Source organism: Rhodnius prolixus, unplaced genomic scaffold (assembly GCF_049639745.1).
Source record: "Rhodnius prolixus isolate KJV_2025 unplaced genomic scaffold, Rpr scaffold_3, whole genome shotgun sequence".
Taxonomy (NCBI): Eukaryota; Metazoa; Arthropoda; class Insecta; order Hemiptera; family Reduviidae; genus Rhodnius; species Rhodnius prolixus.
Genome location: NW_027411603.1, coordinates 8,374,562 through 8,400,831, shown reverse-complemented (window position 1 = coordinate 8,400,831; position 26,270 = coordinate 8,374,562). Strand labels below are relative to the sequence as shown.

Sequence of the window (26,270 nt, the reverse complement as noted above, 5' to 3'; positions counted from 1 at the left end):
CCTGTTTCTGTATGGTTCCTTTTTTTTTACCATCCCGAGGAGGAAGGAAGAATGTAGTAATTTTATCTTTATTGCGGGGACACTGAGTGGAGTTTAACGTTTTTTAAATCTTGTTTAGTTCTGGTCTTTTTCTTCTTCTTCATCTGTCCATTGGTAAGCCGTAATATCTCATTGAGATGGATCTCCTAATCTGGGCTAGCTGAAGATCGTCCTTGGGTTTTAGAATCTGGGAGCTTCGTGGCGTTTAAACTAACCTACTCATATAAATAGTTTTTCAATGACTGATTCATTAATCCCAAAGGAAGAAAGATTATTGCCAACTTCAATCATATTTTGTGCTAGGGATTAGGTCTATCTTTAGGGTTTATGCTTGTTGGCAATTATAATGTATTTGACATTTTTATCCTCAAAAAGTTGGTGTCCTGACTGTATAGGTATTGATTTATACGTTAAATTACTTATTTATACGACGCGTCAGACAATTAGCGACCTCCTTTGAATGTTATCAAAGAAAAATCCATTTTGAAAGGGTATTTTAAAAAAAGTTCTTAAGGAGTCATGTTCCCTAATGAACTTAATCCAAGATTATCCAAATGTTCTTTTTGAAGAATTTATCAATCAATCGGTGGTGGGGGTTGCTCCATTCATACTTATGCTCCATTCAAGTTTTCATTTAAAAATAAAGGGATAAACTAAATCATCATCTTAGACCAGGGGTCGGCAACCTATATTAAGTAGAGAGCCATCTCTCCTTAAATAATTTTAATAAATCTTACCAAGAGCCGCAAGGATGATAGTGTAAAAAACTCTGTAGATCATTTGTATTTTCACAAATTATTATTTTATGATTTTCAATAACATTTAAATGTTTTATATATTTATTTTCACATATTGCAGAGTAAATAAACAAATAAATAATAGCTAAACCTGTGTTAGAATGAAAAGGCGACAGTCTTTTATAATTACGTACTTTATTTTAATATAATTCTATTCAATTTCAAACCAAATCTCATTTAAAATTCTTTTTGGAAAAATATCTTTACTTTAATAAATGAAATTTTCATTTGTTTCAATAAAATTGAAATATACAATTTATTTTGGTTAGGCAGAAGAGCCACAAAATTTAGATAAAAGAGCCGCGGGTTGCCGACCCCTGTCTTAGACCAACTCTGACCTTCTCCGCATTATGTGACGTTCCATATTTCAAATGAAAATTTAATTCTAGCATCCTAGCTGTTAATATTCACTTAAACATGTTAGAAAATTGCAACACAAGTGGATTAGCATATTCTATACTCCAACGCAGAGATCTCGGGTTCGAATCCAGCCGGTGGTTTTTAGATTTTTCTTTCCCTAGGAGCTTCTAACAGCATCACTACCCGGTGATGGGCAGTGTGGCCTGTAATTAGGAGAACACTGTCCGGACTGTCTTGGCGTAGGTGTGTGGCGATACCATCGCCCATCTCAGTGAGATGCAAACAGTCATTGGTTCTCCTGGTTGGGGAATACCCCCTTTCCTTCCACACCCCTTCCTTCATTCCCATCCCCCAAGGATTAATGGTCCTTGGCTCCTAGGTTACTGTATACCTGACCCCTGAGGCAACGGGTCAAATCAGTTGATAGTAAGTAGTAGGTTCATCGGGCGTGCGATCAGTCACGCTGCTATTGATAAAATAGCGAAGTACTGAACTACGGGCGCAAGTGCCAGGTTCCAAGCCCAATTGCTTGCGATTGAGGTAGGACTCGTAGTGGTCGTTGGTTAAACAATAGGTTCGCTGTCCCCGGACACCGCAATATAAATGAGTACCCAGCCATCGCTTGACGATGGAAGTGCCTTTCGCTAGAAGGTGCGGCTGACCAGAGCTAAAGTAGAGTTTGCCTTCTCTACGATCTGGGAGTGAGGCCAACGTGGTTGGCTCCACGCGCTGGTTGAGCTTGATCTCAACCCGCCTTTCTGGAGGCCAAGCGGGGGAGTGCCTGGGTGGCACTTCTGCCACGGAGAGGCCTAGCACATCAGCCTCCCCGGGGTGGTGACATCCTTCTCTTGTAAAACGACCCTGTGCTTGCACAGGAGGTCTGGTATATCCGAAAGGATAGGAACGGACCTTAAAGAACCCCTAGTACTAGACAGGAACTAGACAGGGTAAGAAGGGAAGAATGTCCGGAGGCTGGCAGAACAATAAAAAATAAAAAAAAAGCTCCGGTCACCAATGATGTTGACGAAGCCATCAGAATGAGATGAGAAAACAAATCTACAACCCCAGCTTAAACTTCTATTTCTTTTAAAAATGAAACATCTATGAATAAAACACATTTAGTGTATAGTACTGCCATTTTTGATGCCTATTTATTATCATCTAAAACAGTAAAACGAAACCAATCATGACCGATATTACATTTATCGTTCAGTTAATCGAAATAGCCAAGGGCACAATTGTATTTCGCTATTCAAAATATTATTGCCTATTTGGATTCATAAAAATTTAAACTACCGATTTATCTAGATGTACCATTACAGATATTACTGTAGAATAGCTTGGGGGGTTATATTATTTGATTTTCTGTATTGCTATTGGCTCAGACAGTTTAAAAGATAAATGGAATATTATGATTGATTCTCTTTTTTAGCTTTGAATTACAACTTTATCGCTCCAAAGGAAAATATCAAATAAGAAAAGTAAACAGGACTGTTTCTTGATGTTACTCCATGAAATCAGCAATATACATTTATAATAGCGGGAAAAAAAGTATTTTTCTTTGAAAGGAAGAGAGAGATTTTTCCAAGCTTTCGACGTAGAGGCTAGATAATCTTCAGGGATTATACTTGTTGATAATTCAAGTATTTTTTTTTTTACATTTGTTAGGTGTATCTTTTGTCTTAACTGTTTAAGAACAAATCAAAGTTCACGGATATTGTAATAGTGTTCTTTAGTTACTGGTATTAATTGCCATGTGATATAAAAAACGGATGTTAAGTTGTGTTGAAATACTAAATTGTATGAAAACTTATTAAAGAATATCTGGACAATTCTAGAGTTCTTTCCGTTGTATAGTAGAGTTATTACAGATATCCTATAATTCTGTATTAACATATCCAAAAGAAGAAGATGCATACCTAAACAGCAGCCAGAACAGAAGAGAAAAAACCAATCATTGACGTTAAAAATATAAAAAGATATATAATAATTGTCAATAAGTAAAAGCCCTCAAGATAACCTGGTTCTTACGTCCAAAGCTTGACAAAAATAAACTGAGATAGGCAATAATCTTCCCCCAAGACATAAATGAGTTAATTAGGACGTCAAGCTCACTTGAGAAAAAAAATAAATATGCCTTACTTTTACATTTTTGTTCAAGGTAATCATCCAGTTATGGAATAATCAAGACGAAAGGAAATATTGATAAAACATAAGATGCAAAGGAAAATAATTTTGGAATTGGAAACAGGTACTTGTTAGCGAATTCAATTTCCAGAGAATGAAACTAATTCAGATTCGTGTAAATATGACAAGAGACAAAAGATGAAACAAAGAAAACTCAACTTCATATTTACTACTGCACAACACATAGTAAAGAAATTTTTCTACAAAATGTTTGTATTAAGAGTAGTGCTTATTTGTATTAAAAGTGAAAATAATAACTTTGAATATAAAAAACTATTTATGAACATTTCTTTATTTGTTTTTTACTTTCTTGATAAAGGCGATTTTGTTCATTGATTTTCATCATTAGAGTTTCTCCTTAATTTTTGTACTTACTAAGTACATTGTTATAAGAATTTCATTTAAATAAAGCGTTACTTTGTTTTGACTTTAAGATGTTTATTAAGAGGAAAAGAAGTATCTTTGTTACTGGAGTAACAAGACTGGAACATTCTAAAGGGCTGAACCCCGGTTGTATTTAATCTTATTAACGTAAAAATATCAATTTAATTAGATAGATTGTTATTTAAAAGATTGTACCACTTCCTAACTGAAACATCAATACAAAAACAGATATTTGAGGAAATTTGGTGGTCCATATTTAAATTCTCTTTTTTGTGGTGACTTGTTAGATTGCCACGATTTTTTGCTACTATGTAGATAACTAGCTACAATAACCAGTTCTGGGACACAGATCTCTCCCGATAACCATAAACAAAAACAAATCATTCATACTTTCATTTATATATATTAGGTTGGCAACTAAGTAATTTCGGTTTTGAATTATGATATAAAACATTCTTTTTATTTCAAAAAATAATTTTTAATCAATGACATATTTTCCATTTTGTTCGATGAAATTTTGCCATCTTTCTTACAGCTTCATAATTCCGCGCTCATAGAACTTTTGGTCCTTATCAGCAAAGAACTTAAGGTAATTTTCATCTATAAAAAGTTTTTCCGTTCAAATAAATTCTGTAAACTCCGAAATAAGTTGATAATGAGATGGAGCCAGATCAGGGCTGTATTGGAGGATGTGCCATCACTTCCCAACCAAGCTCCAATAATTTCCCGCGAGTTGCCAAAGATGTGTGCAGCCTTGCATTATCATGATGGAACACAATTCCTTTTCGATTTGCCAGCCAATTCTGGCCGTTTTTCTTTGATTGCTTCTTAAAGTTTCATAAGTTGTTGACAGTAGTACCTCTGAAGTGATCGTCTGATTCTTTGGAAGCAATTCAAAATTCACAACACCTTTGTAATCCCATCAGACAGCGTGCTATTTTTTTGGTGCAATTCTGCTTTCGATGTGGTTGGTGTTGATTCATCTTGCTTGCACCATGATCGTTTTCGCTGCAATATGTTACTGTAAAGGACCCATTTTTCAATATAAATATCCAGATCACATTATTTCAGATGTAAAAAGTCGAGCTTACTCGTACAATGAGTAAAACCTCTGTAGAAGTTGTAGATCGCCAATGTTTTCTACCTTGTACATTGAAATTACCAGCGGTTGACAATCTAGATTGTAGACTAACAATACTGGGGAAAAAGGTTCTGATGAATAAGAAATCATAAAGGGGCCAATAATCTAGAAGGATAAAAGAGTATATAAAAAGAAGCTGCTTTGGACCCCTCTAGGGTTTTTGTCCTTTAATAGTGGTCCACTGTTGAATTGCAGTGTTGGCCAGACATTCACATTTCTGTAACTGTATTAGTACAATGGAGAATAATACTTTTTGCATGGAGACATATCATATATTCCTTTTTTGTCTCCTATTTTTGTCTGCGAGTTTAATATGGGTATAGTTTTATCATGACTTGGAGAAGAGATATTCATTGGGCAAAAAAACAAGCACAAAGTTCTTCAGACTCTATATCCAGCATCTGGATAATATAGAAGAAATGGAGTAGCAACTTCTTCAGGGAACTTGACGCCCATTTCCATATCCTCGGCCAAAGAAACAAACCATATACTCGACAAACCTGCACAGCAAGTTCGTATGTGCTACTATTTGGATTTACCACTTGATACTGAAAGCAGTAGCATCATAAACTTTGTTGAATTTCAACGAGACGTCACTAAGTGAAAAAGCATCTGTTATTATTATTATTATTCTTATTATTAAAATAATCGCCTATTTTTTTCATGCGGGGCTTAACGTCCAAGTACCATTGCTGAAGAGTGTGTATGTGAAAAAAAGAGAAAGCCTAAATTAGGGTAAAAAACGAACTGCTTTAGTTAGTAAATGTCATGATGTGACATTTCAAATTATGCAGTGTTCTTTTTAATGTCTTGGTTGTACAGCTCAATAAATCACCTATATTTATATATGAATATACTTTTTCGTTTTTTACGTGTGAAACACTAAAGTGATGAGTGATTTCTGAGGTGAATGATTCGCATAGATTGCAGTAATTTTATTATTTTTATCTGTATTATATTTTGAAAATGAAGTAATATTCAGAAGCATTGAGACAACACCTCTGCTTTAGTAAAACAAAAGTAGAATTCCACTAACTGCTTTAGTGCGTAAAAGTATGTCCTTTAATTTTTGAAAATGCAAGTAGTGCTAACTTTTTGGAGCGGGCGGGCTTGAGGGAATGAAAACTATAGAACATGCTGTGTGGGTGGAGAAGAAGTTGCGGAACAGAAGGACGGCAAACTTAGAAAGCCATCTTTGTTTTATATATTAAAAAAAGAAGCGCGTCAACATCTGTGGTCATTGGCGCCCGAAGCTCTCTTGAATGCACTGCCGGCCTCTGAAAAGTGTTCTCTCGTTAAGACTACACTTTTCATCACCAGACAGTGATCTGTAAGAAGCTTCTATTTCTTCTTCTTCTTCTTCTTTCTTTGCATTACAGCTCATGAAGGTCTCTAGCCACCTCTCAATCTTCCTATTGAGATTTCGAGATATGTATTAAGGTTTTGCAGGATAGGATTATCGGCCCTGCGTCGACAGGGGACTACCTTAGATTTACAAAGAGTTTACTCCCTTTGCCGAAGCTATCACCCAGGGAAGGTGCCCTTGGGCGTATCGTATACGTGCCTGCCTTGGTGTACTTGTTTTCGTGAATGTAGCGTAATAGTGTACTGTGTCCTTACTGTATTGTGAAAGTGCATGAAGTACCACATGCTGGGAACCCGTGGGGTTGCAACACTCAGGAAACTGCATGCAACAGCGACCGCCTTAAGGGAGTAAGAAGCTCCTAGGAAGAGAAAAATCCAAGCAGCTGAATTCGAACCCGGGATCTTCGCGATTAATGATGACGATCGTATCGATGATAAATTAAGAGGAACATCCACAGCAGTGATTATCTACATTGACCTCAAAAACTAGATATTTCCGTCGATGAAACTCAATTTGAAAGGGGGGTGGCTGGAAATCTGATTACGAATCAGCACGTAAAAGGGGGAAGGAATAAGTCTCATTGATAATGTTCGTTCACATGTAGTGGGGGAGAAAGACAAATTTATATATTATAGCAATCTGGGAGCCGCAGAACGTGACCAAGCTGAGTAAATCAATTGAATAAATTCCCCCTTCGTACCATAATAATAATATTTAGTTATCCAGTCTCAGCACCGCCGGAGTATGACGTAAATCTTTGCTTGAAAAATTATTTCTTTTTATTTATTGCTGGCAATGATTTTCCCACTTGACATTATCTATATCTGTGAATTTATATTTGAAAGGGTAGTATTTTTCTAATAGTACAATAAAATGGATTTTGTTGCATCACATTAAATTGCTTTTCTTACCATACCTTCAACTCCAAAATGAAGGAATAACAGATGAATAGATTCTTATAGTTTCTGCTGTGAATTTCTAATTCATATGAATCTGCGTAGTGGAGATACGAGTAATTTCCTTCAACATTTTTTTTAGGATTGTTTTCTCGTGAGATTACTAATGAAAAATGTTTTTTTTCTTTTTTTGAGAGTAAAATGATTTTTGGGAAGTGATTAGCGTACAGGATGTTTTTGGGTGGCTCTACAGATTTTTTTTTAATTGAAATTAGTGTAAATGTGAAGAGCGAGAGAGACAGAAATTAAACCCAAAAGAAAACAATTATCTGGAAAGAAATTAGGTCGAACAAAGCGGATTAAGGTCAGGATTCTAGCAAGACGTGCACCTGCTACACTAAAACGATTGTCAAAGACGCGGACATTCGCTGCATTGGACGATGTGAAACCTTCTACTGTTAGACGATTAAAGAATACTTTGCGGCACATCTTCCAGCATCAGGCGAGGGAGTAGTGTAGAATTAGCAGTATTCTATTAGATGTAATTATTAACTGGTTTTATTGCGTTTCAGTGAATGGAAATGTTTATACATTTAATAAACAAATGTTTTAATTCAAAAAACTTTATTTACAATTTAAAAATCATTGCCCCCTCCCAAAAAAACAATCATTCGCACTAGTGATTCTACATAAGTAATATTACTTTTTCAATCTCAGGTATTTTGTCAACAAAAATAAACAAATTATTATTTTTTTTGGAACTAAAACTAATTTAAAAAAAGTTTTTACCTACATGTTGGCAAGAGTGGAACACAATGAAGTGTTTGTCAGAAGGTTATAAAGTGAGGTTTCTGTTGGTTTTTCGTTGTATGATACAAAGCAAGTTGTCCCCATAAAATCGTGAGTTAGGAGTATTTAGGTATTTAATTCTTTTATCCTGAAACATCAAAAGTGGCAACAAGAAAACGGGATTGGATAGTAAAAAAAAAATCATCTGGAAAAATTACAAATGGACAGACCACACTTCCTTATTGAATATTTAGATTCAACCACCATAGAATGTGGCACGTTGAAGTTGGAATTTGTGTCTTGGTTAGGGTTAGGGCGCCCATCTCAAATTATAATAAAATTTGAGTCGCCTTTACAAATTTCTGGAATGGAAAAGGAGCCCTTAAGGTATGTTAATTAGTAAAATTTATGTGGTGGGCTGTTGGAAAAATTGAATATATAATGGAGAAGTTCTAGGAAATTTAAAGTGGGCGTATTATTATCGAATTTGATAATTTCAAAGAAACATCTTTTACCATTCAAAAATCTTTTACTTTAAACAAAATGATTATGCTTAAATTGAAGCATCAAGCTGATAAAAGCAATTTTTCCCCCAATAAGGAACTTATTGCTTATTATTATTTATTACTTATTTTTTATCATGAAGTCTTAAGAGTATAGGAAAGTACTTTAGTTGAAGAGAACTGAAATAAAAAGTATTTAAGGCTTCAGAACAAGGATTGAGGTTACCATATTCTCAATCCCGGAAAATGACGAGTTTTGTATTTCAAGGACTGCAATAATGATTCTACTTCAGTACATGATCATGGCACTGTTCTGTGCGGCGGATGCCTTACCGGGTGGTGACTGATATGGAATAAGCGATCTTGGAAATCCACCTCAGAAAAAAGAAAAGAGTGTGACCAACTCCTCTTGGAAAGGGTAATGATTGTTGTAACAGAGAATTGGCACGCCAGTTCAGGAATGAACATTTGATTTTTTATTTGAAAAAGTTTATTTACAATTTAAAAATTTTTTGTCCAAATATATATAATAGGAATGAATTGTTCTGAAAGAACAGCTAGGAACTTGTCTTAAGTCCAAAATTTGTTTTGTTTCGTCACTCCCTTCAAGAGGAATTCAATCCTACCGCAAGTAATAGGTTCAATACCTTTCTCGTTTCCAAAGGTAAGGAAGGACGTCTATTCAGCACCGTATGAATTAAAAACCAGCCTCCAGTAGTTTGCTTCTTACAAATTATTACAATAAATACATATATAAAAAGCCTGAAGAAGATTAAAGTTAACGGCAAAATTACGAAGTAATTAGAGCACGTACAGGTTAGTTGAGGATGAACAAAAAAGGGAAGTTTACAGGTAATGCGAGAAAGGAAGCATTGTTGGAGGACCCTTGCACTTGGAGCCACTCCCAGTAAGCAACCACTAAGTTCGCCGGAGATCTCTTCAACAATCTCGCTCTAATGAGACCAATTATGAACTTACTTTCCCCAACCATAGAACGTATGCCTTTTTTTATGCTTCTTCCAGATTTTTCCATCCTTACGTCGTGCAAATATTCAATCTAAAGTTGTTTTTCTTCTAAGTTACCAGGAACTTGCAACGTTAAAACTAAAAAAAAAAAGCTTTAACATTGTTATAAAGGAATAAATGAACAATTCAACATTTTTAATTTGTTAACTAACTTAATGTAATTAACGGTGTTATTACTTTGTAAGACTTGCTAATGTCTTCACAGGTCAGTGCACTGAGCTTTAGGCGCCTCAGCTTTTTAGGCAATATCTTAAAAGAAGTGTTTATTAACGCCTTCTTCTTCTACTTTAGCGACGGTACAGCTCAATGTGCATAGCTTTGCATCTCCTCTGTTCGGCTTCAAGCGATCATCTCTATCCATAACTGCGCATTCCAGTTGCAGACCAGAAACGTCTCACTTTTCTTCATTTGATCTGTTTCATTATCTATTTCTGGGCAACCAGACGACAAGTACTTCCCATAGCAAACTTGTGATTCTTAATTATTTTTGAAAAGTGAGTGCACCCGTAATAATTACTGGTAGTTTCTTATTTTCAGGTAAATTTTATTCAAGTTAGTAGATTTGAAAATTTGTTTTTCTGAACGTACAATTTAATACCATATGAATTAAATGATAAATTTTCTGCTACGGTTATGATAATAGCCAGTAACTATATAATTGAAAAGAATTGGGAAAAAAAATGGTAAATTATCGAGGAAGGATCAGAAACAACTTAATTTTAACCAGAATTTATCTCGTTTTAAATGGCAGATGTTTGGGAGATGATATTTTTGAAGTTTGATGTCGTATGTTTATGGCAACTGCTATTAATTTTAATGACATATCTGCTGATGTGTATCCCCTAGTGCTTGCTGATGTAAATTTTTGTTTGTTCGCAGGTAGTATGGTATCGGGGGCGGTGTACCAGAGACAGTCACAATATCCGGTGAACCCGCTGCGCGCCGCCCCAACTACTCCACCGCCAACTATGAGGTATTACCGCCTCTGGATATACACCTGTAACGCCTTACTATTCATCAGTGTGCTCGGCTTTTGTATAGTGGCTGCCAAAGTGTTGGTATTCGATCCAAGAAGATTATTAGTACCCTATCTATCGTTGACCCAACCCAGTTTCCTTTATGCATACGCGGCGCTCATATTTCAAAGTGGCCTATTACAATTGATCGGTTGTCTAGGCGCTCAACGGCTCAATGAAAAACTGTTGAACGTCTATTGGCTATTAATATTGGTATTATTGCTTGGTGATGTGTTACTGGGTGTAGTCTGGCTATTTAGATTTGATAGGATAGCCACAGAACTGAAACCATGGCTAGAACAAAGTCTGGCCAGGAGTTACGGTGTTGACGCACAATTTACAACGTTATGGGACGCTATACAAACTCAGTACAGGTGTTGTGGCGCAAATGGTCACAACGATTTTCCCATCTTCAACCACACACTCGATGCAGGTAACAATTTCTCTAGTTTCCTTTATTCTTTAGTATACAGAAAGTCAATTTATTTTAAACTTCTAATTAAGTTTTATTTCCTATTACAAAAAAATAAATAAATAAACTTATAAATAGAAAAGACAAAACCTTTTTTTTATGAAGAAAAATTCTGGAAAACATTACAAAGTTTTCAGATATCCGCTTTCACAACGGAAGAGAATCAGACCATGTTTTAATACCTCGCTGAAATTGCATTTAACATTTAATTTACACCCATATTTCATTCGTCATAACATCCCTTACTTTGTGGTCTTTTTCGAATTTTCATACCTCTTGAAATATTGATGAACAGATGTGTGTAGAGAAATCTGACTTGGTGCTTGGAAGTCATTTCTCTACACAAAATAGTCAGAAGAGAAAAATCACAGGGTGGATAGAGTTTTATTTTGTTCAGCACTTTAATATTTACTAGATCCCACTAAACTGTGGGAGACAGGAATATAAAATATATTCATCCAACTTTTACATTGCAACTTTCCGAGCGCCAATAGTAATCTTTTTCTTTTTCACTACAAAATCGTAGTTTGAATTTGGAACTGAAACAATACAGAAAAATTGTACACACTTGCAGTTGCTAAAAGCAAGAATTCTACATTTTATTTAATTAACGCCCATTACTTATTTATTTAATTACATCTGTTTTAACATAAAGGTATACAGAAGGAGTTGAACAAACGTAAATTCGTTCCCAAAAAATAAAATTAATTATAAAAAATGGTTTCACACAGAAGTCCAATCAGAAGATAATAATAATAAACATTTAAAACAACGCCATACTTCAAGTATGTTCTTTTTTATAATTTCGTATCTCAAACTGCAAATTTTAACTTATAACCAAGAAACTAATGATTGAAATCAAAAATTAAATTGAACCACTCGGCTGAAAGAATGCTTCGCAACAGTTCCACTAGAAAGAACTGTTATCGTAAATGAACAAGCTAGCCAAGCAAAGAAACGTTCTAATGCTAATTTATATTTATTTACAAATATTTATTTTTTTTTAATTTCAGGTCCAACGTTAATAAATGGCACGACGAGTATGCCGATAGTGGTCTTACCATCAAGTTGTTGCCGCGAGCGACCACTAGTTGCGGCCGCTTTTCGCAACCGTATGGTCCACACAATAAGTTCTACGACAACAACGGCCGCACCAATAGAAGCGCCCGCTTTGTTGGCCCGCAAAACGGCCGGCTCTACCACAATTTCACCACTTTCAGCGCATCTACGTTGTATAACCGGCGGTACAGTGCATCGTGATTCTTGTCATGAGAAAATACTTACATGGCTGATACATACGGCGCATATCCTATTTGTGATAGGTTACTGTGTCATAGCCTTCATCAAGCTTTGCTTTCTTGGAATACTCAGGTAAAACTTATTTTTTATAAACTTTGTTCGTCTTGTCTTAGTCTTCTTCTTCTTCTTCTTCTTCTACTTCTACAAAGCTCTACAACCCGGGGTGGGCCACGGCTACCAAAACAACAACATTCCATGCATCTCTATCCATTGTCTTCTCCATTCAGTTTGACACATTTAGTCCATCATCACATCATCCAACCAGCGCCTTCTGGGCCTACCTCTCCGTTTTGCGGCAAATACCTTGAAGTATTTTCTTGGGCATCCTGTTGTCTAGCATTCTCATGATGTGTCCTAGCCACTCAATGCGCTTTAACTTTACACACTGTACTACATCAGTGTTGGAATATAGGTCATATAATTCCTTATTTGTTCTAATCCGCCATTCTCGTACACTCTCATCATAGACAGAACCATATATCTTTCCTTATTTTTGGTCCCTATATTTTCCTTTCGAATACTCTTAATGCATTGGCAATGGTAGCTGTGAATGTCCACGTCTGAGCCGCATACGTCAGAATTGACCGTATCAAGATCATGTAGAGTCTAGTCTTCGTTGACCGTAACAACAGGCGAGATCTAAATAACTTTGAATTCGCAAAGTATGCACGATTTGCCGCCATGATCTGCTTCTGACCCTCTATTATCGTTTTATTTTCATTATTAATTTCAGACTCTAGATACCTAAAAGATTCAACCTTCTCAAAAGCGTGTCCTTCAACAGCGAAATTTTGGGTTATTCCCACATTATTTGTGCCAATAACCATATACTTGGGTTTCAGATCTTTTATTCTGAGTCCCTTTCTTTACCTTGTGTATCAATTTTATTAAGTATTTCTTTAAGAGTTTGCTCATTTCTTGCAGCAAGGCAAATATGATCCGCATAGTCACATATTTGATTGCATGAGTAAAGAATATTCCCTGCGAGATTCAAGCCTCGCAGTACTTTATGTAAAGTGAAGTTAAAAAAAGTAGCTGACACCTTGTCTCACTTCAGCACAGGTTAGAAAACTACGGCTCAACTTGCCGCCAACCAATACTTTGGCGGCACTCTTATGAAGAGTCATTTGGATTAATCTTGTTAACTTTTTTTGGGAATGTTCGTCTTGTAGATTAAGGAAATCCTGGGCATAATTTATTACGAATTTTGTATCTTTGGTTTTTAAGAAGGGAGGAGGTTCTTTCCGATTACTGCAAACTCTACTTCTCTACTAGATAACAACCATTTTGTCCAAAAAACACTCCGGCCATCTTTCAGTTGATAAAAAAAAAAAATGACATCTTCAAAACTTGAGAGTGAAATTGATTATTTCTGCATCGTCAGTGATGATGCAATTCGCTTCACTTAAAACAAAAACTATACTCCACTAGTAAATCTCCAAAAAAGATCTATGCATCAATCTAAAAATACCTACTTCTAAACTTAATGGATATGCTGACATCCCAAGGGCGAACATTTCTTGGGACATTGTTTTGAGTAGGTGCTTTAAACATGGGTACTATGGCTCTTAAAATAATAATAATAGTTAGACCAGGTAACAGTGCTATTAATTAGCAACTGGGAGTTTAATTAATTGTAACTTAAGATGTTAGTAATGGCAGGAAATAGTCCCTTATATCCCCCTGCATTGTCCTAGAAATGAATTCTAGAACCTTGTAAACAATGTATCTTCTGTTGTCCCTTCCATTACTGACATCTTAGTGTTTTATTGAACACCCTATCTTGGACACAAATATATCGTACACATACACACTCGCAACGAATTCACAGTTTGTATAGTTAATTAACAGTATTGATTATACAAAGTAATTTACAACTTTACTGCACTGGCTATCTAAATTCTGACTCGGTTAATATATTCTAATTTACTTTCCATTCTTATTGTGTTCTGTTGGGAATTAAAAGGAAGGAGATTAGTAAAAAACACTGAATGATATCGAAAACTGAAATGTTCATAGTTTCATAAGAAAACAAGCAATAACTTTTTTGCGTTATTAGAAAATTTAGTGAACGATTCAAAACATAATTTTTTAAATTTCTATCCTTCTATAAAGCAAGTAAGTAATTTTGATCCCGTTAAATTGTCGAAGTTGAACTTTCATCACCAAAACAGATTTTAAAAGTTTTTTCTCCCAAAAATATTACTCTTAAACAAATTCTGCAGTTTTTTTTGTTTTTTTAAATTATTAATAACCTTTCTGTTTTTTAAGGTACGAAATCCGAGAGATGATCCAGAAGATCAAACTAGTCCAAGAATCCAATGAAAAAGCCGAAGGTGATATTTCAAAATGCGCCAAACAAAACAATGGTACAATACTTCAAGCTCCACAGCAGCAAAATAATATTGGTAAAAATGTGGTTTTTTTTATTATTTTACTTAAGTTTTAGAAGATCTTATCTTTGCAAAATTGTTCACCACATTTGTAAAAATGTTAAATTGATTGAAATTGCTGTAGAATTTTAATTGGCTGCCAGTTAAGCTTCACTTTTCCCCCTTAGCAGGAATCCTACTAAGGAAGAGTTTATTAATTTCCACATGCTTCATATAAATATATTAATTATTACACGTAATTTAGCAAATTGTGTGTATACATTATTTACAAAATCTTACAGGAGTTTTTCTACATGTTTCAAATTCGGGGCGATTATTTATTTATTTATTTTCTTCTATTCATTTGACTTTCACATATTGAGTTCTCTGGATTTAATATTGACAAATCCATTAAAAGCAACGATGTAGTCCGCTGACATGAATTGCATTTCCGGTAATAGCCAAGTATCTTCTCTACAGTCAACTGATCTGTTCAATTCCGATCTAAGTCTAACCACTAATGGGTATGCATATATCATATGGTGTAGATCTTGGATAGCAGTTGAATCACATGGACAATACGGAGATTCTATGATGTTGAACCAAAATAAATATTCTCTGTGAGGTCTATGACCCGTTCAGGAAATGTGTGAGGTTGCTATTAATGGAATAAGTTGATTTATTCTTTGAGAAACCGTTTGAAAAAAAAATCTCTTGGTTTGGGCCCCTTTTTTGCGTTTCACTCCACAATATTTCCCATTTCCGGATGCTTTCCTCAAGTAGCTTAATTATCAAGAATGTTTTAGAACATCTAAATGCAGTAATCAAGGTGCTACCCTTTGCTGCTATATCCGCTTCTTCATTTCCTTGTATGTCCGCATGAGCTCTTACCCTAAGCTTCACCTTTAGTGGTATTTTGTCTCTGTAGAAGTTTCTAGTTTACTTCATTCTAACGTCAAGCAAGTCTTAGATCTAAATTTACTCTCCTCGAATAGTTTCCATACAAATTTCCTTAAAGAAAAAAAACAAACTAATATTAAACTTTTTCTTTCCAGTACGTGAAAGTATAGATAGCCCAGTTGGTCGTGTCAGCGGTCCAGGCAAACGCCACGTAAGCACCGTGCTAACACAAGCGGCAGATGCAGGCACAGATTCAGATACGAATTCCCATTGTGCACTGATCCTGTGCGATGGTCCAGAAAGTGGAGGCGGAGCCAATGGTAACAACAACTACGAGATGGGCGAGATTCCGGCCAGGGCAAGAACTAGGACCTGACTACTCCACGTCATCCTGGTCATGTTGGGCATCAAGAACAATACTACCAAACTGAATATCTAGTCCACTACAGATAAGACATTCATGTATAAATTTATGTGTATATCATTGGAAATGCAACGAGCGTAATGAATGAAACAGCAAAAATGCAATGAAAGATTCAAATTGAGATTTTTTTTCCTTCTTTTTCTTTTAATTATAAAATTACGAAAGTAGATATATACAGATTAAAAAATTAGTATGTGAGGGAATTTGATTGTGACTGAATAAATTATAATCGAATGCTTTTTGTGTGCACATGTGTTCGTAAATAGATGTTTTAGGGTCAGGATTTTTCATTTAAAAATTAGGAAATTTAGCTACTTTTTTCAATAAGTAATGTTAAAATTCTTTTTTTCTTTGTTATTATTATTGTTCACTTTGATTTCATTGAGAATAGGCTCATTTTAGCAGGGCAGAGATAGTCCTTTAAAATTTCATTTAAAGTGGCTAATTACCTAACTGAACAACACTTCAAAAGCATGTTGAATTATCAGTCATGCTGAAACAAGCAGGCTTTGAGCGCATGAAATTGTAGAAGTATTTTAATTTTAGAAGCTTCTCAATTGCTTTTTTATTTTATTTTTTATTTTTGCTTAAGAAAAATAAATTTATGTGTCCAGATTTTTATTTTACTTTTGGAATGGGTTTTTGGATCTGAGATGTCAGTGCTTACTTTTACATCTTTAAACATACCTTTTATTTAGAAAAAATAGTCACCTTAATAAGATTATTTCTGAGAATATGATTACAAAATCTATAAAATACAATTAGTGAGTGTCAATCTTTTCCAATTAGGTGACTGAGCTTTTGACTCTGTTAGGTCTCGACGACTTTCGCATCTATGTAAGGTTAGGAAAACTGGCTACATTCTTATAGACAGTTAGTACATTTATACTGTTGAATTTATAATAGAAGGATAATCAACTCTAGAGACGATTAATTTTTTCTGACGTCTTGGCATTTCTTAGTCCATCTTCAGGCTGCCATGTTTTTACCAATTAATTCAAGTTAATGCAAGGCAAAGCGAGATCGACAGGTTAGGCAATCTGTTGAGAGTGAGTACTGGTACATATTGATTTAGTACCTGGGCTTCAGAACAAAATGTAATTAGAAGAAAATTCGCAATACCTGAAACGGGGGCGATTCGCGTGGAATCCTCAAAAAAACCTGAGTCATTAAGGCGTAGTAAAATGTCACAGTAGTGCAGCCAAAAAAAGAATGGATGCACAATAGTGATTGACATGACAAGTGAAAATTTTATGATCACGATCTCACGTAAGTATGGTAATGTGGGATGGGAGGCCATTCGAATGGTCATAGGGCCCCCCCCCCTAACGGACCACTGAAGTCTAAATAAATATGAGCTTCGCATGGTGCTATCAATGGATAACCTGAGTAGGTTGAAAAGTTTGTGGCTGAGATTTCGTTCAATTTAGCCACCTAACTTGAAACAACCAAGGATTCACTGAAGAAAACATATGGGGACACTAGAGTTTGTCTTACGAGTATTACAGTTATCAAGTTTTGTTGTTTAATCAAAGTTGGAATAGTTACTAAATGTTAGTTGGTTTCAATGTAGGGTTATTGTAATAAGGAGACTTCTGAGGGAAGCGTAACGTTCCAGAACCTCTCATTAATTCAGTTTTCATAAAAGGAAATTTAAAAAAAAAAATAGGAATAGAAACAAAAACAATCATGAATTTCCCTTTCCAGTTAAGCGCTTTTCTTCGCTCAAAATAGTGTCCTATATACTTCTCACTATTTAACAAAGTTCAGTTCTCCTTTACATCCTTCGAATTTTAACCAGAGCCCAAACTTCATAAAAAAGATCAACGTTCAACTGAAGTGTTGAATGTCAGGTAAGGGTGCGCGAAAATCTGCTGAATGCATGCAATTAGAAAAATACATGCGGTAACTGTTCTCAACAACACCAATGCAAGCGTTGTAAGTTCTATTAGTAATAATTCATTGTTTTTGTCTACGTTTTCACCTTACTCTGTATGTTGAAATTGTGGAATTCACAGTATTAATGATAGTTAATCATTCATTTCAGCAACTTCTTTTTAATCTTCATAAATTATTACATAAGTAATAGATCCTTACAATACTCTTTATAAGGAATCAAATCCGCCCTCTGTTCTTGAAGTATCCTAAAATATATTTTCCATAAAAATGTTTGTAATAAAAAGTATAGTTTTTATCGACAAGACCAGAAAATATTTTTAAGAAGAAAAATTTATATTTTTGTATCTTTGCGTTTCGTGTTACCAATATTGCTTAGATTCCCCCAACACTAAAGAAACTATTTGATAAAAGGCAACAATGGAAAACTAAACTTACCATATACTATAATATACAGGGTGACCAGAGTAATATGCTCCACCCACTTTTTTTTGTAACGGCGGGAAATTTCGAAAAAGTAAAAAACACGTATTTAATCATTTTTAGTCTAGTTTATTTTCAGTGATTGACCCATTTCTTTAAACCCCTTTATCTCGAGATACAGCATCCAACTTTTGTTTTTCAAATGGAACGTTGTATTTTTTTCTTGCATATTTTTATAGTATTTGAGCTCCTAAAAATAGCAAAAAAAATTTTTTTGAAATCGGTCAAGTTTTTCAAAAGTTATGGTAATTTAAAATATGAAAAACAAATTTCAGTTTATTGTCAAAATTACGTTATTTTTTTTTAAAGAATCTGTTCAAACTGGGCACAATCAACGGATAGACAAGCCAAAACTCTGGACTCCCTCGCTTTGCTTGTAGCAGCACTTATGGTGGCGAAGTCAAGATCTAGGCAGGCTAGAGTTATTCGACGTTTCAGATCATCGACTGAAGCCACGGGATTAAGGTTACTGTACACTTTATTTTTTAGATATCCCCACAAAAAATAGTCCATTGGGGTTCAGTCCAGAGATCGAGGTGGCCATTGGTTGGGACAATGAGTCCCTAAGCACTTTTCATGGGAATTTCTGTCCAGGTAACCACGAACCACTCTCGCATTATAAGCCGGGCAACCATCTTGTTGAAAATACATATCTAGCCGACGTTGTAGATGAACATCTTCAAGCAGAACTGGCAAAATGTCTCTTAAAAAAAGTTAGATACCTTGCACCAGTTAAGTTCTCTCTGTAGAAGTATGGACTGATTAGTTGATTTCCTAAAACTCCACACCAAACGTTTGTAGAAAAAACAACCTGAACGTCGAATAACTCTAGCCTGCCTAGATCTTGACTTCGCCACCAAGCAAAGCGTGGGAGTCCAGAATTTTAAACTTGCCTATCCGTTGATTGTGCCCAGTTTGAACAGATTCTTTAAAAAAAATAACGTAATTTTGACAATAAACTGAAATTTGTTTTTCAGATTTTAAATTACCATAACTTTTAAAAAACCTGATTTCAAAAAAATTTTTTTTGTTCTTTTTAGGGGCTCAAAAACTATAAAAATATGCAACAAAAAATATAACGTTCCATTTGAAAAACAAAAGTTGGATGCTGTATCTCGAGATACAGGGGTTTAAAAAAATGGGTCTATCACTGAAAATAAACTAGACTAAAAATGATTAAATACGTGTTTTTTATTTTTTCGAAATTTCCCGCCGTTTAAAAAAAAAAAAGTGGGTGGAGCACATAACTTTGGTCACCCTGTATAAGGAACTTCTCTAGAAATAATCAATAAAAAATTACATCCCAATTTTAGGTCTATCGATTCATTAAACAGATTTTTGTTTTTTTTTAAAGTTTAAAAAAAAAAAAACGTAACTGTTTTTATGCAAAATCGAAAAAAGAAAAAGATTGGCTGAGTTGCAGAGAACAAAATACCAATAAAGAAAGGAAAAAAATAAATCCAGATTTAAAATGGCAATTCTGGATTGCTGATTTTATCGGGAAGCTTTCTGTTATGGAGTTCCTGGATGACAGCTAAATAGAATCAAATTTGATAACCACAATATTGCGCTTTTGAGCTGCACTCACCATACACACATACACATCGTCAGCCAGATCTACACGCACACATTCATTAATATTCATCAAAAGATTTTATTCATTTGCTGAACAAATAAATGAAAAATCTGTAAATAAATAAATAAATAAGGTAAAATTCTGGCTCTCAGATCATTTAATTTAAAAAATATTACTTTTTTATTTTCTCTTACTGCTTTTATAAAAATTAAATATCACGCTCTATATATTTATTACAATTGCGTATGTCATTATATTTAAGATTATTCCAAAATGTTAATACTTTGTGCTTTTAGTTATTACACTTAGTGATTACACCTCTGAGACGGAGCTTAGCAAATATTTCAGTGGTGCCTAAACTAAGTTGGTCAGACAATAGTTGAATTTAAAAAACCCATCTTCCACAATATTTTATCTGGGTATTGTTTGGAGCTTAATTTTATTATTTTAGTAAATAATGTTGACGAGTACTTCCAAAATATTATTTGTTTTGCTTTAAATCAAGTATTGTTATTTCATTCCATTTTAAACTTGAAAAATTTTTTTATTTAATTGAAAACGAAAAATTAAAAACCAAGTATTTTAGTTCATTGAATATTTCAAGCAAAGTATTGCATTTTTTTTTGTTTACATGATAAATTGGGCACAGAAATACATAACTAGGGACTGGCTGGAAAGAAATAATCCTTCATTATTATACAAAAAGAATGTGTCACATTTTCCAATCTTCTTTATTATAAATAAATAATAATAAAGTCATGCTCTTTTTTGAGCAATTTTGACAAAACTCAAGTAGACGCTTGTAACAGTGTAATTCCCCAGATAGCCCTTCCCTTCTACTGGACTTAGCTTAGAGAAAGGTCACAGAGCGCTTATCCAGGAAGCTTGGTTTCCTACATTTATAAAATATAAGTGATTAAACGACAAGCTTTTTTTTCCTCATCTACTCTCGAGAATCTGGTCAGACTTAAGCAACCGTTCCTGCTAACCATTGAGTCCGGCATCAAATGATGATTTTACTATAACCATCTCACATATACATTAAAATTTTAAATTTTAATTAGCGGAAGGTAACCAATATCACACCCAAAAATGGATACGATAGCTTAGATTAAGTCAACCTACTACTGATAGATTAAGCAAGAAGCCCTCTAATTTCACTCACATTATAATCCACATGTTCGTGGTCAGGTGTTAAACTAAAGCTATAATTTTTGGTGAACGTTAGAGAAACGAGTTCTACGTGACAATTAATGGTTTTAATACAACCATATTATATTTTCTGCTTTCAGTTTCATTTTTAACTGAAATGTACCCTTCATAACGTACCAGCTGAAGGAAGTACTTTAATTCGAACAGCTTTGCATGTAAAAAGTATTTAAATCCATCACTTATGAGACTGTTATTTTTGCATCTTTTGGCCGTACCCCATTAAAATCAACAGTTTTCCAAAAAATTTAAAAAAAAATCAATCGTCAACATGAACAGATTGATCTTTAATGTTACTTGCAAGTTACCCCGTGCAGTTTTTACGTCAGTGATGCTATGTTCTCTGTGCACAGTTTTCATGTAGCCTTGTTTAGCACTTTGATTAAATACATTTCTCTATTTGTTGCTAATTTTCTCAATAATAATAAATAAATAAAATGGACGTAAACAAAAAATAAAAAAATAAATGAATAAAGTTATTCTTGATTTACTTTTTAATTTAAAGGAAATATATTTTTAAAAATAAATTCTAAATATTCTCATTATGTAAGAGAAATTAAATTTAATATTCATTCATTATTTTAGAAACTAGTTACTTAAGAGGAGTTTTTCCAATTTTACTTTCTTAATTCTTTTACTCTCTAAAGAAATAAAAATAAACTATATGCACGATCATTGAAGAAAACTGAATCAATGGTGCTATTTGAAAATATTACTAGTTTTTAGGATTAGAGATGTCAGTTAGTAAAAACAAATGTATCCTCTCTGAAATAAATTAATTTAAAAAGAAAGAAAACTAATTACGACAGATACTTTTATTATTGCTTTTCTTAACTTGAACTTTTATTTTAATACAATGAATTGTGGCCTTAGATGTTTATTTTCAATCTATTTGTTTTTGACGAGAAGTACCCTGGTGTACTCTCGTGACATTACAACTCCATCCATCGAGGAAGGGTCCGGGTTATGGAGGCTCCTTGCAAAAGCAACATCCTTAGAACTGCTTGACATTCTAGCCAGTGATGGATGCCTCTTTCTCTTTCTTGGAGGCTCTCCCAACTAAGTTTCCGTTGCTAACGGACAATGTTGTCAGTGACTGTGGGGATTTCAATAATCAGGGGGTATTTTTTGAAATTGAAAACAGGGGTTTACTTGATAATTTATTTATTATTTATATATTTTTTTTTTCTTCAGAATGTAGTTAGTGAAATCAAAAAGGCTAAAGTAAATTTAACCTTTTGGCTAGTTTGCTTGATGGGACTGCATGATCTTACGAGATCACTTGTGAGATCGCTAAGGAAAATTTTTGTAAACAGGTATATATATCTTAACTCCTTATTTCGAGAAATCTTAGGATCACAGATAGGATGAGATTTAGACCACCGAAAGGAACGTTTTTACTGGTAAACGAAGAACTTTCTACTGGGAGAATTTACAGCAGATCGGGTTCTGAATCCCAGTCACTACACCCCTTGCAGGTCTAATGAGAAACCTCTTTTTTTGTTTTCTACTAGTCCTTTTTGTTGGTCTCCAGATGCCAGAGTCTCATGTCACAAACTAGCGACTGGAACGCTATCAGACAGGACAGAAGAGACCATTTGTGCTCGTCCCTGTCTGGAACCTGTCGTGTCCTACAAAAAGGCACTTTGCCACGTTAAGTCGACATGGGCCGATCAAGACCTGAGGCCAGTTACCAGCAGGACCACTATGAGGAATGCATTTTTCTTTTTACCTCCAGCCCTCTATTATTCTTCTCTACAAGTCCACAATGGTCAAAGTAACTATTGATAAATTAATAGTTTGCCATTTATCGTCATTGTACCCCTATCGTCTGTTTTTCATGAACGGAAATATTAAGCCTCCATCCCCTACTTGGTTCTTTTCTTTTTTAACCTTTTCTTCTGGGCAAGTTCGATTGTCTAAGTAAGATCCTACGTTAACAGAACAGAAATAAGCCGCAATTTAAAAAGATATATATAAAGAAAATAATAAATAAAGAGACCGTTTGTATTTCTACACTTTCATGTCTTAGGTATTTACAAAATTCAGCTCATTTTCTATTTTATATTTGCATGTACTTCTTAAAATTTGAAACTTATTTCACTTGATTTGTTTTCTATTTAATTGTCTATTATTAAGTAAACTCAGAAAATATATATATATAGGATATATATATATAAAGCATTCTTGGTTTTAAATAAATATAAATTAATTTAAGAAAATGTATTCATTGTAAATAAATAAATAAAAAAAATAAAAAACGAGATAAGTCAAAAATTTTTAAAAACTAATGTCGGTAAAAATGTCTTTAAATATCAAAATATATAAAAATAATTGTAGTTAAAAAGTAAACTACAAAGAAAAGAATAAATACTGTGTTAACATAGTCATAATTATGAATGTGTGCATATATTAATATAATTTATTTAGTAAATGTATTTTGAATTATATTATTATATGCTTGAGCTTATTAAAAAAAATATATATTTAAAAAGTATATAATATAAATAAAAGTATCCAGTAAGGGGCTGTGACCAATTCACATAAATTTAGTGCTAATTATTAACTATTTATATGTATATTTATATATAAAATAATGCCACCTTTTTTTTGTTTGCATTATTATTTATTTATTTTCTATCTGTAAGCCTTGTAAATATTTGTAAGTAAGATTGCAAAAACAAAAAGTATTGTTAAATAATTTTATAAATATAAATAAAAGAAGAATAAAGTAATAAGTAATAAAGTAATTGTAGAAGATTTTATATTCATCATGGAAATAGTAATTTCATTGTGTATTCATTAATTTTATCAATTGAAACAAAAAAAAATCAAACTAGTTAAAAATGTGGACAGGGATAGATAGTCTTTACTGAGCATTTGGATTTTGTTTTTGTAAATAGCGATTTGGCATGCTGACAGTTTCCTAAATGGAACTTCTGAAAAAAGCTGGGTCAAAAACGTAATGGTGCAACAGATTCTGTGGGAAAAAGATGGTCAGAATGCGGTGTCATAGGTTTTGGATGAAGTACGAGTATTCCCCGTTCCTAGAACCCTTCCGAATACTAAGTTTACTCAGATTCTTTTACTTGGAGGTCGCTCTAAGATGTTGAATGTTTCAATTAGAGGAAGCACATCTTAATCGCAGTATATATCCCAGTAAAATAAATATAGCCTATTTTATATCTGGCCTCTAGAGCAAAATTACACGGTAGAGTTATTGACTAATAATCAAAACTTTAAATTCATGTCCAGCTTATGAATTTTCTAGGACTGATGTCCAAAAAAAATTGAGAGAGAGTTCTCAGCAGAATTCTTTTCTGATTCCTTACGGGATCGATGTATTTAGAAGATGGATTTGGATGGCTCTTTTCCCTCTTCCGATTCCCCTCTCCGACCTCTGCCGATCAATCTATGAGTGTGGGGATGTAAACCTGTAGAAGATAAACAAACCAGAAATGCTTGTTTAGATTATTTCAAAGCAATTTGGGTCTTGAAGATCCGCTTTATAAGAATGATAAGAGTGGAATCCTGAGATACTCCCCGTCAGGTTTTCCACCCTATGTACCTTCCTGGCAAGTGTTTGTAGATACAAATGACTTGTTCAGAAATCTTAGTAGGCCAGCGGGCATCCCAATCTAAAAATGCCGAACATTTAAAATAACACACTGAGGCCTGCTGAGATAGTTAATATGGGCAGTTTACTAGTTTATCGCCACACATGCATTCATACTTTTTACATTTAACAATTTACAGATGCATATTCATAAACACATACAATTATAAAGAGCCTCAACAGATCTTTTCGGGCGCGAATTTAACTTACAACTACTCCCTTTACAACATTTTACCATCTCATTAAATTGTGTCTTTCGGATCTCCAGATTTGGAAGGAGTTTTTAGATGGTTTAGGGCTTGATTCATAAGTGTAAAGAAAAGGGGAGCACCATATTGGACCTAGAAAGCCTAACTTAGGACCACTACTTCCTCTGGATTTTGCTTTTTTTAGGAACAGTAAAACAGAATCATTTCACAGCAAAATGTTTGTAAAATGTATTTATTTTAATTATTTCAGGCCGTAAAGAATAAAAAAAAAACTAGATTATAATCGATCAAATCCCTAACTTCGAAAATATTATAAGAGTGACATATATTTTGGTGGTCCAGAAGAATTGAAAAAAAAAAGAAAAGAAAATGCAACACAAAATAAATGATTGACTGTAAATAAAATAAATATGAACTAAAAATGCATTGATATCAAAAGATAAAAATGTAAAAAGTATTTTATTAGCAAAAATTAAAAAAAATAATATGTACAGATTATAAATGCACACATAAATAACAAATTTTAAAAAAGAGAGAAGAATGTAGTGAAAAAATATAAATTAAAAACAAATATTTATAGAAGGAAAGTGTTAAAACAGAGCAACAAAGTAGGCACACAGGGTTTTCGGAGGGTAGAAAACAAACAAGAAAATTACTATTAACCTAAAGAAGTAAATTATAAATAATAATAAATATAAATATATTCCACACTATTTAAAAAAAATAAATAAATAATGTATCATCGTAATTTGTAAATAAATAAAAAGAAAAAATAGAATAAAATAAATAAATATTTTTCTGCAATAGTTCGTGCTTTATGTGTAACAGCCTAAAACAATATGTTTTTATATTTCATTTTTTAATTAATAAAAAAAACTGTTTATTATTATCATAATAATGTATTCTTTATATAAATACATAATATAAATATTATGTTAAAATATAGATATATTTTATAAATATATGCTGTTTTTATAGTTGTTATGTTTTATTATTTATTGAGACCTACTGAGCAAGAAAAGTTTTTAATCGCTCTATCAACAGTAATGTACTACAATTCTTGTGTACAAATAGTATTCTTAAAGCGGTGTAATCAGAAGGGGGATGAACGCTACGGAGAGGTCATGAAGGCAAGAAATTTGAGTTAGCTGCCATGGGATTATGAGGATGGAGAGTACTGCCTATGCTGCAATAGCTTTAGGATGGAATAGATGTTTATAGCAGGTAACTATGTAAATGCAAGTAAATGATGTGTTAGTTTATATTATACCATTCATCTTAGTAGGTATAAACATATTGGTAAATGTCGC

At 33.6% G+C, this 26,270-nt stretch overlaps 2 protein-coding genes across 19 annotated transcripts in view; one reads left to right on the top strand and one right to left on the bottom strand.

Annotated features, from left to right (window-relative positions):
• LOC141453471 (uncharacterized) overlaps positions 1 to 25,703 on the top strand; it is a 291,215-nt gene extending 265,512 nt beyond the window's left edge. For 13 of the 15 annotated variants that reach the window (XM_074126767.1, XM_074126774.1, XM_074126769.1 and 10 more), the window contains 4 exons: positions 10,368 to 10,937; positions 11,990 to 12,347; positions 14,547 to 14,683; positions 15,703 to 25,703. In XM_074126767.1, coding sequence (XP_073982868.1) covers positions 10,368 to 10,937; positions 11,990 to 12,347; positions 14,547 to 14,683; positions 15,703 to 15,923 — 1,286 coding nt within the window. In that variant the 3' untranslated portion in view covers positions 15,924 to 25,703. Of the gene's footprint in view, positions 1 to 7,807; positions 8,347 to 9,622; positions 9,983 to 10,367; positions 10,938 to 11,989; positions 12,348 to 14,546; positions 14,684 to 15,702 lie in introns of those variants that run through there. The other 2 variants (XM_074126777.1, XM_074126782.1) reach the window with 2 other exon arrangements.
• LOC141453470 (uncharacterized) overlaps positions 1 to 26,270 on the bottom strand; it is a 337,574-nt gene that overhangs the window by 302,677 nt on the left and 8,627 nt on the right. The gene's annotated exons all lie outside the window — the stretch shown is intronic.